General features: G+C 41.6%; 1 protein-coding gene across 5 annotated transcripts in view; it reads left to right on the top strand.

Moving 5' to 3' along the window:
• Positions 1–15,377, top strand: part of LOC134352130 (guanine nucleotide-binding protein G(s) subunit alpha-like) — a 394,058-nt gene that overhangs the window by 248,806 nt on the left and 129,875 nt on the right. For all 5 annotated transcript variants that reach the window (XM_063059366.1, XM_063059357.1, XM_063059374.1 and 2 more), the window contains one exon: positions 5,060–5,157. In XM_063059366.1, the coding sequence (XP_062915436.1) occupies positions 5,060–5,157 (98 nt within the window). The remainder of the gene's footprint in view (positions 1–5,059; positions 5,158–15,377) is intronic.

Genomic DNA, 15,377 nt, shown 5'->3' on the forward strand with positions numbered 1-15,377 from the left:
GTCAGAGCATAAAGACCTGACTAGAGTCAATATTGTTCTCCAAATCATTGAGGCATGCAAGCCTCCAAACAAGGTTGTGGTCCATTTGGAAGTTCTCTGGGTTTGGGATCCTCTAAATCTATCTGAGGGCTCAGGCAGTGTCTTAGTTTAACTTGGTCTGGCCATGTTTGGCACTGGAGTGTTAGATGAGATTTCTGACTTAGAGACTCTGTTGTGAACTTTTGCTGTTCCTAAACTCTTGGGTGTTTAGTCTTTGTTTTAAGTGGTCAAGGCTTGCAACATCATTGAAAATGTGGATATGAGTAGCTTTCACAATGATATAACAATAGTTTTATTTTCTGTATTTAAGAATATTTTAACCAAATATTTTCTATTCCACTCAAAAATTGGGAGTCTCTGTCTCCGTTGCCTTCTCCGGTCCCTCTGCACTCTTTCATTTCTGTCTTTTCAACAATCCCCAAATCTAATCATTCTTCCATTGAAGACCTTGCCTTCAGTTACTGAGCTCATAAGTGTTGGCAACCCTTCCCTGGATCTCCGACTCTTCCTAAACCCACAGCTTTGGCCAGTCTCTTCAACGACCTCCCTGCAAGACTCTGTGCTGTGTGTTGCTTAGGTGCTGTCATGTGAAGCCCTTGAGTTATCTCACTCCATTAGAGGTGCTGTGTAAATGCAGACTGATGTTGTGGTTGCCAGTCCCATAATGCCCTTGTCCATTCTCTCTCGGACTTGGGGTCCGAGGCCATAGATCCCTCAAAGTTGCTGTGCAAGTTGATGGGGTAGTTAAAACGGCACCTGCTGAGTTTGCCTATATTAGTCAGGGACTGAGTTCAAGAGCCAAGAGGTAATGTTGCAGCTCTAGAAAACTCTGGTCAGACCACACGGAATAATAGTATCTGCCTCAAACTTTATACATCGTTTCGGCACTCTTGCCACCAAATTTCCCTCAGGGTTAATAAAGTATATCTATCTATCTTATCTATTTAATAACATGTTTAACTGGCGGCAAATCATAAACACAACTGATTCTGTAGATGCTGGAATTGCTGAGTCCTGATGAAGAGTCTCAACCCGAAACATTGACTGTCCATTCCCCTCCATTGATACTGACTGACTTGCTGAGTTCCTCCAGCGCGTTGTACGGTATGTGTTGCTTAACTGGTTGCTCTCATTTGCCATATATTTCAGTATAGGTATTGGTTTATTTGTGTCATTTGTGCTGAGGTACATTGCAAAGCTTTTGTTGCATAGTATCTGCAGAGATCATGCCATATACAAGTAGATCAAGGTAGTGAAGAGGAAAGCAGTTACAAAGTGCACTGCGGGTAAACAAATGAGGTGCAAAGGTTGCAACAAGCTCTATTGGAAGATCAAGACTTCAAGAATTCATCATTAGCACACAAGTTGTTCAAACTTCTGATAATAGCAGGGTAGAAGATGTCACTGAATCTGGTGGCATGTGCTGTCTGGATTTTGTGTCTCCTGCCTGATGAGAAAGAGAAGGAAAGAGAATGACGAGTGGGAGGGGTCCTTGATTTAGACTGCGCGCTCCAGATACTTTAACTTTTGCTCCCACCAATGGGCCAACCCATGGGTAACTGAGCCACACCTGGAATTTTACAGTCATACAGTGGGGAAGTAGGCCTTTTGGCCTATCATGTCTACATTGACTATCAAATATTCATCTGTACCAGCCCCATATTCCAGCACTTGGTCCGTAGCTTTCTGAGCTTTGGTGTCCAGATGCTTAAGCATTAAAAGAAGATCTGCCTCCACTCATTAACCACAGCCCTTCTGCAACCACAGACATTCTGCAACCACAGACATTCTTCTTGTACTTGCCAGATACACTGGGCTCTGGGGTGTGACATCGATTGGACTTGGGTTGGGAAGTTGAAATCCAGCTGACACTTCTTCCCTAATCTCATGCCAAAATAGTTCCTTGGTCTTTCATCTGAATTCTTCTCCCAGCCTTTTTCCTAATTTAAGTGCAGCAGCACAGTGGCCTCTGGTATTAGAGCTGTTGTCTCAGAGCTTAGTGACCCAAGTTCAATCCTGGTCTCCGGCACTGCCCATGTGGAGTTTGCTCATTCTCTCTGTGAGAGCATCCCAAAGATGTGCAGTTTGGTAGGTTACCCGTGCAAGTGAATGGTAGCACCAACTGCTAAATTGATGAGAAGTAAGGAGAATTTAAAAATGGGATTAGCATGAGTGTGAATGGTTGCTTGATGGTTTGTAGTTGATGAGCTGAAGAATCTGTTTTCATGCGATATGATTCCATGACAAGGTATTTGTGTCGACAAGAATGGAAGAATATCAGTCAGTAAGCTTGTTCTTTTTACTATGTCACTAACCACACATCTGTTTAATATTACCCAACTGTTCAATCTTGATGCTGAATTTTTCATTTCGGGAAAAATTGCTATAGCATTATCGATCATCAGCTTGTCAAGAAAGCTTCTTAAACCAAAGGGCAGGAGATTGTCAAGCTTTACTAATAGGGAATGGCTATGCATTTTAACCATAATTTTGATCATTGGGATGTTCTGTAACACTAGTACAGTGAAAGGCAACTTTATTTTATGGGGTGGTAAAATATTCTGTCAAAGCACAGACATCCTTCTGGATATCTACGGTCTGTCCTTTGTATTTGTCTAAACAAAAAGGTAGAGAAGAAGTGTGGACTGTGTTACTTTTTTATTAAAGCATTTTCTCTCTTTTGTTCTTTGTTTGAAGGATCTTCAGGCCCAGTGTGGAAAATTGTATTCCTTTGATTTTCAAATGATTTATAAAAGATAAAATTATCATTAGTCAAACACACAAATTCAGAGCTTTGTAACCATTAATGAGAAACTTCCAAAGTTCAAAGTAAATTTATTATCATATATCACCTATATAACCAGATACAACCCCGAGATTTGTTTTCATGCAGGCTTACACAGTAAATCCAAGAAACACAATAGAATCAATGAAAAATCAGGCAAACAACCAATGTGCAAAAAAACAATAAACTATGCAAATAAGGAAAAGGATGGATAAATAAATAAACAGTAAATTTCGGGAACATGAGATGAAGAGTCCTTTAAAGTGAGTCCATAGGTTATGGGAACAGTACGGTGATAGGGCAAGTGAAATTAAAGACCCTGATGGTTTTGGGGGTGGGGGGGCGATGGTTATAGCTGTTTCTGAATCTGGTGGTGTGGGTCCTGAGACTCCTGGTACCACTGGTACCACCTTCCTGATGGCAGCAGCGAAAAAAGAGCATGATCTGGGTGATTGTGGGGTGGGGGGGGGGGTCTTTGATAATGGATACTGCTTTCCTGTGAAAACATTCCATTTAGATGTGCTCAATGGTGTGGAAAGCTTTATCCATGCCGGACTGGGCTCTATGCACTACCTTTTGTAGGTGTTTCCATACCAAGCCCTTCCATCTTTGGGTAAAGCAGTTGCACACTCATCCAGCACGTCCAGCCACAGGACATGTGCAGAGACCTCACTTCGGGGGGGCTTGGTAACATCATGTTTAGCGTCACACTATTAGCGCCAGCGATCTGGGTTCAATTCCGCTGCTGTCTCCAATCAGTTTGTACAGTCTGTCTGTGACGGTGAGGGTTTCATCCCACATGGGTGTAATTGGGTGGGTGCAGGTTTGTAGTTACCATGCTGTATCTATAAACAAACAAATAATGTTTTATTCATCAAAATAATCAAAGATCAACATCAGCTAAATAGAATCAGGTCAAATTTATAAAGCTGTGAATAATAGATTGCCATCTAAAGTATTCAGTAGGAGATTTTCTTTCTCCCAGATCACGGCAGTAGTGTGGAACATGAGAGAGCGGAGCAGGGATTGACAGCTTGGCTATTGGAATGTGCTCTAAGGTCTTGGATAGCCTGACCATTAGTTTCAGTTCCTCACTTATACCTGTTCACCTTGATCAGTGTTGATTTCCCACGATTAGCCTTCAACATATTCAGAGATTCAGCATTCACTGCTTTCTGTGATAATAACAAACATTCACAACTCTCTGAGAGAAGAAAATTATAAATGGGGGACCCGTTTATCCCGGGTCTGTGTCCCTTTAGTCAATAATTCCTCTACCAGAAGAAGCATCTTCTCAGTTTTTCCCCTATCGGATACTCTCAGGATCAGATGTATTAGGAGCAAGGAATGTCATTGCACCTTGGTGCAGTGCCTCAATGTACTTATGTTTTGAAATGATCTGTATGGATCAGTTCGTGTGACAATAATAAATAAATTCCAAATGTTTGACAGTAATGTAATTTGAATCTCCATCTGATTGAAATTCCAGAGAGCAAAGGAGAACAGATAAGAGACGGGAGTTAGGGGCAACCATCAGAGCGGGTTCCAGGTGCCATATAGTAGTCTCCTGCTCTCCTCTCTGTTGCTGCACACTCTTACCTAAAGGCTTGCTCCTTACTCATGAGATAACTCTTGAATCCCAAGTTCTAATCAATGGAAACTGGGGTGGAGAAGGCAGATGTGGACCATAAATACTTGGAAAACTCATTTGGATCAAATTTGCATCATCAAGCAGAACAAGCGACAGCCTGAAAGCACATACCACCAGGCTCAAGGACAGTTATTCTATTGTTCTCCAGCTTTTGAATGGACCTTCTGTATGATATGAGCTCTTAACCTCGCGATCTATCTTGTTATGATCTTTCACTTTGTTGTTTACCTGCACTGCATTTTTACTGTAGCTTTTACACTTCGTCTGCATTGTAACTGTTTTACATTGTTCTACCTCAATGCACTGTGTAATGATTTGATCTATATAAACAGTATGCAGTGCAAACTCTTCACTGTATCTGGATACATGTAACGATAATAAACTAATACCAGTGTCATTATGCAACACACATCAAAGTTGCTGGTGAACGCAGCAGGCCAGGCAGCATCTCTAGGTACAGTCGACGTTTCAGGCCGAGACCCTTCGTCAGGACCAATGTCATTATGTTTCAGATGAAAAGATGCTTGTTTCACATTGTGCTTTTGGAACTTCGTATTTAACATAAACTTTTTTCCTATTTGCAGGAATTTTTTGATCATGCAAAAGCACTTTGGGATGACGAGGGTGTGAAGGCATGCTTTGAAAGATCAAATGAGTACCAGCTCATCGACTGTGCACAATAGTAAGTATCACTCACCACTAAACTATGGGATTGTTGCAGCATTTCTAGCTCATTCAACTTCTTCCAAAAAGAGAAGTTACTTTGTCCTGAAATGGAAAATGAGACTAAACTGAATGGGATTTTACAATGTCCTCTGCTCAGTGAGAAGACACTAATATTTCTGAAGCGTCAACCAGAGTTGATCTGTAAACTGGTTGAATCGAGGTAGTGCTGTGAGGCAACAAAATGGCGAAGAACCAGAAACATTTTGGTTAGATTTAGCTTGGAAGTCAGAGTTCTGTTGCTTCTGCATTTGATTGTTCAGTTCTTGGCTCAGTGGGATATCTGGAGTGGCCCAGCTCTCCAGTGGAGACAAGAGGACCATCAGGATGGTTCTGACTTAAGCGGGTTAAACTTATCAGAGTTGATGTTGAGTTAAATTTCTTCAGAGATTTCTTTGCTGTCCCTCGTAATCCACAGAGTCAACAGCTCTCCAAGTGACTGTAATTCATTGCCTGCTCTGAAATCTTATGCAATATCTTTAATCTGGTCTTTCGCACAAACTGGGGAGCACAACAGCATTGTTAGTCATGCTGTTGCCTCAGCACCAGGGAGCTGGATTCAAACCTGAATTATCTGTACGTAATTTGTACATTCTCTCTGTAACAGCATGGGTTGCCTCCATGTGCTCTGATTTCTTACATGTTGGTAGGTTATTTGGCCACTGTATGTTGTTCCTAGTGTGTAGGTAAGTGTAGAATCTGGAGGAATTGTGAAAATGTGAGGAGTAAAAAAGGATTACTGTAGGATTGGTGCCAATGATTGGTTGTTAGAGTGCAGCTGATGGGGTTGAATGACTTGGTTCCTTGCTTCTTCTCTGTATGACTAAATCTAACCATCTCTTATGCTTTGAGCCAAGTTTTATGGTGAGCATCTGCAGAGAAAAATTGTTTATTTTGTCTCTCGCTCTCTTGGATGAAATTCTCAAGTGGTAAAATCCAAAGTGAGTTTGATAACTAATTCCATGGCTAACTGACATTCTTAGGGAATGTCTCACTGACTTTAAAACAAATATATGCATCGCAATGCAGATGTCATGGATCAGCTGGTTTTAATTACACCTTCAGAAACGTACTTTGACTTCATTGGTAAGACTGGATTTTTAAATTCTCTGCTGCTTTGGTGAGGGTGGGGTTGCTTTGCATTGGGTTCTAGCAGAGGATGTGCAGTGTGACATATGTTGTGGTGTCCCAGTGTATACAGAGATCGTCCTGTGTAAACTGAGTGAGAATGACATATTGTTCTCCAGTGTGTAGGTGCTTCATTGTATGGTGCTAGTTGCAGGGTTGATTAGGCACGTTGCCACAGGAGGCCTTGGTCAGCTTTACTTTTGAGTAGGTATCTCTGGGTTTCTTATGAGTTAAGTAGTTTAAAATATTTTCTAAACAATTGGTATTATTTTGTTAATTTAATAACCAACAACTTGTTTATATGGTTGTTTATACTTGTCTACATTGTCCCCTGGGTTTTTCATCTCTCTGGAACAATCCATTGTCCCCTTGGTTTTCAAGGCGGCATCCATTATTCCAGTGCCAAAGAAGGTGACAGTTACCTGCCCAAGTGACTATTGGCTGGTAGCATCAGCATCAGCCATTATGAAATGCTTTGAGTTGCTGCTCATGGAGCACATTAAAGCCTTTCTCCCAGCTACACTGGACCCTTTCCAGTTCGCTAATCGTTCAAATTGATCCACAGATGATGCAATAGCCTCTGTCCTCTCCCACCTGGAAAATGGGGTCCATATGCCATACTGCTATTTACAGACTTCAGTTCGGCATTCAACACTATGATACCTCAGAAACTGATGGAGAAACTGTCCTCGCTGGGTCTCAACACCTCCCTCTGCAATTGGATACTGGACTTCTTACTGGTAAGGCTACGTTCAGTCTTTGTGGGCTGCAACATCTCTAGTCCCGTCACACTGAACCCTGGAGACCCTCAAGGCTGTGTGCTCAGCCCACTGCTGACGCATGATTGCGTCGCAGGATCCAACTCAAACCGTGTCATCAAGTTAGCGGATAACACAGCAGTGGTTGGCCTTATCAAGACCAATGACAAGATGGAGTATAGAGAGGAAGTGGAGCGGCTGGTGGGCTGGTGTGAGAAGAATAATAAATCTGAACATGGAGAAGACAAAGGAGATCATTGTGGACTTCAGGAAGTGGAGACAAACCATCCCTCTCTCCAAATACATATAGAGAGAATTAAATGCACCAACCCTGGGGCTTTAGATCTCGGATGACCTCACCTGGTCCCCTAATATCACCTCCCTGAACGAGAAGTCACAGCAGCACATCCACTTTCTAAGGAGACAGAGACAAGCAAGGCTCCAACTGCACCACCCCCTCACATCTTAACTGTATTTTATAGGAGCACCATTGAGAGCATCCTGACAAGTTGCATCTCCATCTGGTTCAGAAGTCCCTACAAAGGACTGTGAGAACAGCTGAGAGTATCATAGGGATCTCCCTACCATCCATTGCGGACATTTAGCAGGAGTGCTGCGTGAACAGAGCCTTTGGTATTATTAAGGATCCCACCCATCCATCCAGCATCCTCTTTGACTTTCTACCATCAGGTGGGAGATTATGATGAATGAAAACAAGAACGAGAAACAGTTTCTTCCCACAGGCCATTAGGCTTCTGTACTCCCTTCCGCATATTATTCAGTTAATCTGTTCCGTACCTTACAATATTTAATATTCATGCACTTTAGTTTATTATTTATGTGTGACTCATCTGTAGATTTTATCCTTACCTTCATAAGTTATCGTATGTTACGTGCTTTTCACCCTGGTTTGAAGAAACATTGTCACGTTTCTACATACATTATATAGTTTTATATGTACAATGGCATGCAAAAGTTTGGGCACCCCTGGTCAAAGTTTCTGTTGCTGTGAATAGCTAAGCGAGTAAAAGAAGAACTGATTTCCAAAAGGCATAAGGTTAAAGATGATACACTTCTTTAATATTTTAAGCAAGAAAACTTTTTTAGTTCCATCTTTTACAGTTTCAAAATAACAAAAAAGGAAAAGGGCCTGAAGCAAAAGTTTGGGCACCCTGCATGGCAGTACTTAGTAACACCCCCTTTGGCAAGTATCACAGCTTATAAACGCTTTCTGTAGCCAGCTAAGAGGCTTTCAATTCTTGTTTGGGGGATTTTCACCCATTCTTCCTTGCAAAAGACTTCTAGTTCTGTGAGATTCTTGAGCCGTCTTGCATACACTGCTCTTTTGAGGTCTATCCACAGATTCTCGATGATGTTTAGGTCAGGGGACTGTGAGGGCCATGGCAAAACCTTCAGCTTGCACCTCTTGAAGTAGTCCATTGTGGATGTTGAGGTGTGTTTAGGATCATTATCCTGTTGTAGAAGCCATCCTCTTTTCATCTTCGGCTTTTTTACAGACGGTGTGATGTTTGCTCCCAGAATTTGCTGGTATTTAATTGAACTCATTCTTCCCTCTACCAGTGAAATGTTCACCGTGCCACTGGCTGCAACACAAGCCCAAAGCATGATCGATCCACCCCCGTGTGCTTAACAGTTGGAGAGGGGTTCTTTTCATGAAATTCTGCACCCTTTTTTCTCCAAACATACCTTTGCTCATTGCAGTCAAAAAGTTCTATTTTAACTTCATCAGTCCACAGGGTTTGTTTAGATGTTCCTTTGAACCTTTTGAATAGAACTTTTTGGCCACAATGAGCAAAGGTACGTTTGGAGAAAAAAGGGTGCGGAATTTCATGAAAAGAACCCCTCTCCAACTGTTAAGCACGGGGGTGGATCAATCATGCTTTGGGCCTGTGTTGCAGCCAGTGGCATGGGGAAAATTTACTGGTAGAGTGAAAAATGAATTCAATTAAATACCAGCAAATTCTGGGAGCAAACATCACACCGTCTGTAAAAAAGCTGAAGATGAAAAGAGGATGGCTTCTGCAACAGGATAATGACCCTAAACACACTTCAAAATCCACAATGGGCTACCTCAAGAGGCACAAGCTGAAGGTTTTGCCATGGCCCTCACAGTCCCCTGACCTGAACATCATCGAGAATCTGTGGATAGACCTCAAAAGAGCAGTGCATGCAAGATGGCCCAAGAATCTCGCAGAACTAGAAACCTTTTGCAAGGAAGACTAGGTGAAAATTCCCCCAAACAAGAATTGAAGGACTCTCAGCTGGCTACAGAAAGTGTCTACAAGCTGTGATACTTGCCAAAGGGGGTGTTACTAAGTACTGACCATGCAGGGTGCCCAAACTTTTGCTTTGGGCCCTTTTCCTTTTTTGTTATTTTGAAACTGTAAAAGATGGAAATAAAAAAGTTTTCTTGCTTAAAATATTAAAGAAATGTGTCATCTTTAACTTTATGCCTTTTGGAAATCAGTTCGTCTTTTACTCACTTAGCTATTCACAGTAACAGAAATTTTGACCGGGGTGCCCAAACTTTTGCATGCCATTGTATATAGTTAAACATCAACAAACTTCACTTGACTCAACTTGACGTTACAAAGTGCTGGCCACACTCAGCTGGTCTGTGAAGGGAGAAGCCACAATTCCTTTTCATTTTGGTAGTGCCGTTATAAGGAGGATGTGGAGGCTTTGGAGGCATTGAGTTACTTTTCTTTTTTGGCACAACCTTGTGCAGACATCCCACCTCTCCCGGAAGTTCCGGGAGATTCCCACATATCGACAGTGGCTCCCTGACATCCGCAAATTATATACAATCTCCCGAAAATCGATTTTTTTGAAAGCGAGCGGGAGAGAGAGGGAGGGAGGGAGAGAGGGGAAGGGGGAGAGGGTGGGAGGGAGGGGGGGAGAGAGAGAGAGAGTGACAGAGAGACAGAGAACATCCTGATAGGTCTACTTAGCACAAAGAGAGATCAATCAGTTTTCTCTGTGGGCAGGCTTTAAAGTCGATTTAAAGGGGATTAGAGCGGGGTTTAAATTGGAGCGAAATTCCAAAATCGTCTGCAAAGACACCTTTAAAAATGCGCTCGCAGCAAGCAAATTCTTTGGGTTTTTTTTCCTGAAACACTTCCACTTACAGGTACATCGAAGCCCGCGACGGGCTGGGTTTAAGCGCAGCCGTTTTCAGAAGAAGAACTGATTTTAATAAATACCCGGCCACCACCGAGGTCTCGTCATTAGGACAGCGAACTGTTTACCTGTGCTGCGCACTTTGTATGCATTTTGAATTACACTTTATTAAAGAATGTGGTAATATATTGTTTTATGTGGTGTGCGTGATATATGTATTGTGGCTACACAGTGGTCCAGACAGAGGTTGTTTTGTTTGTGGACAATCAGCCAGGTGACAATAAACTTGAAGATACAGAACTTCTAAATCACTCATTTAAAATCCTCCATTTCGATGTAAAAAAGTGAGTTCTGATCCCGACTATTGCAGGCAATATGTGTGTGTGACTACATATATGCGATCGGACGTTGTCTGACTGGACGTTAAGCGGCGCACACCAGTAATAAGGATACACCTTATGCTTTTATTTCTTTTAGAGTCCGCAACATATTAGGGAGGCTAAGTGCAGGGAAGGCTGCTCAAGTATTTCACAGTTCTTTTCAGCAGAAAACCAAGGTCTGACAGAGAAGGTCACTAGAGCTGAGGTGTTCTTTACATCTTTCATCGTTGAGCATAACCTGCCATTCCAGGTGTAAGCACACAGGCAAGCTATTCAGGAAAATGTTTCCTGATTCAGAAATAGCGAAAAACTATGCCTGCTCATCAACCAAGGCAGCAGCTATTGTGAACATGGCGCATTAAGACAGAATTCAGAGGTCAGCTGTCTCTGTGAATCTGATGTCTTGCAAAATTAACAAATTCATTGACACAGACTGCTATGAGGTTGAGATTTCTGGTTGAGACCTCCCTGAAATGAGTTTTTGCAGGGTGGGATGTCTGCTTGTGGGCCGAATGGCCTTTTGGGGTGCTGCACTGTTCGATGCTCTGTGTCCTATGAGAAACAACATTGGTGACTCAGGGTTTCACGAGGATTGGGAAGGATCAGAAGGGAACAGATTTTAAATGAAACAGGTCAAGGCAGGAGAAATAATTGGCAACTGAGATAGTATCTTAAGGGAAAAGTCACCAGAAATGGAACAAACTCAAGCATTGTGTGAATTTCTGGTCGCCCTTCTGAAGGAAGGATATCATTAAACTGGAGAGATTCAAAAAAGATGTATGAGGATATTACTGGGACTGCAATGCTTGAATACTAAGGAGAGGTTGGATAAGCTGGGATATTTTCCCCCTGGATCATAGGAGGTTGAAGGGTGATCTTGCAGGATTATATAAAGTAATGAGGAGTATAGATAAGGACAATAGCCAAAGTCTTTTGCTTGGGGCGAGGAAGCCCAAAACGGAAGAGCATAGGTTTAAAGTGAGATGGGAGAGATTTAAAAAGGACATGAGCAATTTCTTCAGACAGAAGGTGATGAGCATGCAGAACGAGCTGCCGGAGGAAGTGGTGGAGGCAAGTACAATTATGGCATTTAAAAGCCATTTGCACAGGACATGGATAGGAAAGCTTCAGAGGGACATGGGCCAAATGCACCTTACATCAACCAACTGTAACTCACAGGTTAGACTGTTTCTGTCAATGGATCACTTCACCTCCAATTACCTCAGTAGCACTGATTAGCTTGAACATCATTCAGCTAATCTCACTGAAAGATGGTGAGAATTGAAGGTTCCCAAAATGCAAATGGACCTTTTGTGTGTTTTAGCTGCTGCCCACATATTTTGGGTTGAGATCCATTTCCTGATCAGTCCAGATGAAGGGTCTCAACTCAAAACGTTGACTGTTGATTTCCCTCTGTAGATACTGTCTGATCTGCTGAACTCCTCCAGCAGGTTGATTTTTCTTTTCAAGCATGTTGTTAATCCCTTCTGTACCCTATCCCAAAGTTAGATGACTAGAATTGCTCCAATTAATAAAACAATTGATTTGTAGGCTAATTGGTTACTACTAGTGTTGGTAATTCATGAGAAGAACCTAAGGGGAATTGATGAGTATGATTGTGTGTGCGGGTGTGTGAGAGAGAGACAGAATAATTTGCAAACTGGAATGGAACTGCTGGGGGAACAGGATGGGCTGGATGGCTTCTTTGCCATAATAATAATAATAATGTAGTTCTGGTTTTATCAGTCTTTTATAAAAGGTTAATCTGACTTCCCTGCCTTTATTTATTTTAGGATTCAGTATACTTTACAACTCTGATTTTGCAACAACTTTACACTTTAAAGGATTGATACACTGAGGCAGAATGGTGATTAAATATACTCAGGAAGGAGTGGGATATGAGGAGAGAGCAGAGCAGAGGCTAAATTTGGATGATCAGCTGTAAGCACAGTGAATGGTGGAACAGGAATGAAGATCCAAAGGCCTGTTCCAATTCCTTTTTCTCTACATTTGTAAGCCACTGTGCTTTCTGAACTAAAGCGAATATCCTATTCATCCTAACATTTGACTCTTTAATTCCATATGCCTCAACTTGGTTAACCAGCCTTTTGTGTAGATCCTTGTCAGATGCCTCTGAAAGACCATGTTGGCAACATCCCTTCAATGGCCTTCTCTGATACCTCATCAAAAGGTTCAATTGTGTTACTCACACATGAGTTCCCATTAACAAAGCTATTCTGACTCTCCACTATTACTTCAAAACTTCTCTAAGTGCATATTATTTTTCTACTGATTATTGTTTCTAAAATCTACTCCTCCACTGAGGTTAAACTGACTGGCCTGGTTAAATAAAGGTGTTACATTTGCCACTTTCCATTCATCTGGCACTTTTCTCTTATCCATAGGAAGCAGTGAAAGATATTGGCAAGCCATTATTGTAATATCCAGCCAATGCATTCTATCTGGACCTGGTGACTTATTTACTTGAAGTGTAATTGTTAATTGGTTTACTATTGTATCATGTACTGAAATACAGTGTAAAGTTTTGTTTGCATGCCTTCCAGACAGATCATTCCATACATAAATACACTGAGGTAGTACCAAGGGAAAAATCAATAACAGAATGCAGAATATAGTGTTACAGTTACAGAGAGAGTGCAGGCAGACAAATATAATGCAAGCATCAGTATGAGGTAGATGGGGAGATCAGGAGTTCGTCTTTATCGTACAAGTGATCCATTCAAGAGTGTTATAACAGCAGAATCTGTCCTTGATCTCTGCATAAGCCTGCTGGTACGTGACCTCAAGTTTTTGTATCTTCTGTCTGATTGAAGGCAAGAATGGAATGACTCAGGTGGAAGGGATCTTTGATTATGTTAGCAACAGGGAGTGTAGACAGAGAAGAGGTTGTTTTTCACAACTGTACACAGCCTATAAATGCATTTTTAATATTTTACACCCACTTCTGAATCTTCTATGATGCTGGCACTGTCCGCTTGGTGAAGAGCAATGCCAGATGCCCAGTCAGTGTTACGCTATGCTTTCTGTCACTAAGCTTGGATCACTTGGATAACTAGCCCTCTTACCGATCCACATGCTTCAGGATGTTTTTGTGTTCCTTCATTAAATAGCATCTCCTAATGGCATGGAAACAGGCTCTTCGGCCCATCTCAACCAAGATGCCCATCTGCCTGCGTTTGGCCCTTATCCCTCTAATCCTGATGGGTTGTACTTGCACATCCCAGTTCTGGTGTATGGAGGGGAGGTGTAGCAGTGACCAGCGGCCCACAACAATCTCACCATTTGACCTAACACAGTGCACAGCTCCTGAGACAGAATCCTGGGGTAACTTGACCTGTATGCTTCCCACCTCCACAACAACTGATACATCTGTCACACCATCTTTAGGGGATTTTGACTTCATCTCTGAACTATAGTCTGCTTAAGTTGATGCACCATACAGCTCTGCTGATGAACAGGTAGCATTAGTTGGCCATGTATTGAAGATGTTGTGGTTTCAGTATCTGTTTGGTCACCTACTGCAAGATTCAGCAGCCATGGAAGGTAACTCCTATACATAAAAATATAAGTCATCTTTAATTTAAACATTAAAGTCATCTTTAAATTAGACATTAAATAAAGCTTGATGCAGGTAAACTAAAAATGAACCTAAGTGTCTTGGTGAGGACAGCCCCTTTGGGAAGCAACAACAAGGAGAAGTTTGATTAAAATAGTGTCAAAGGATCATAGAATAATACAGCACAGGAGCAGGCCCTTCAGCCCAACACATCTATGCGAACTAAAGTACCCATTTAAGCTAGTTTCATTGTCCCACGTTTTGTCATATCCCTCTTAATACTTCCTATCCATGTATCTGTCCAAAGATCTTTTAAATATCATTATTGTACTTACCTCAGCCACTTCCTCTGCTAAATAATTCAATTTAAGCGCCACTTTCTGCATGAAGAAGTTGTCCCTCAAGTCCCTTTTGAATCTTTGTCCTATCACCAAAACCCTGTGGGTTAAAAACCCTATGCACTCATCCTATCTCATGAATTAATACAACTCTATTAAGGCCACTCTTCAGTTTCCTATTTCAAGGAATAAAGTCTGAGTCTGCCCATCCCCTCTCATTAACTTAGGCCCTCGAATCCTGGCAGCATTCTCCTGAGTCTTTGTGCTCTGTGCAGACCTATTGACATCTTTCCTACAAGAGGGTATACAAAACTGTACAATATCCTCCAAGTGCAGCCTCGCCAGTCAAATTGAAAATTCTTGCCAAATACAATAATTGACAAAATGAAGCCATCATCAGAATTGGGCGTCAGATTTTTAACTTTGCTGATGAAGGATCTGCATTGATTTTTTTAACACCTAGATATTTATTGGCAACATTGCAACAGTTTGAACATTGACATTAGGCTACATGTAGTATATCAGAGAAAATAACAGATTGGGGGATCTTTAACTGCAGCAACTTCTTCCAATAAAAGCAGGGTAATTTCTCCGGAAAATTGAAGTGAGTGAAAGACAGTTATTTGTAATGGATCTATTTATATAATTTACAGTGACTTATAATAATGTGGTCACCAGCTGATCAAGAGTGGAATTACCTAATTAATTATTGTTTCCACTGTGGCTGCTAAAGTATTGTCACTGTACTTTGTGTTTAAAGCACGATGTAATTGTGGAGAAAAGGAAATTATGTCTTTGGGTTTGTTAACTGTTGATTTTATAGTTGGGAGTTTTTCCTTCAAGCTCAGTGGTTCCCA

The sequence above is a fragment of the Mobula hypostoma genome, chromosome 1 (genome assembly GCF_963921235.1).
Source record: "Mobula hypostoma chromosome 1, sMobHyp1.1, whole genome shotgun sequence".
NCBI lineage: Eukaryota > Metazoa > Chordata > Chondrichthyes > Myliobatiformes > Myliobatidae > Mobula > Mobula hypostoma.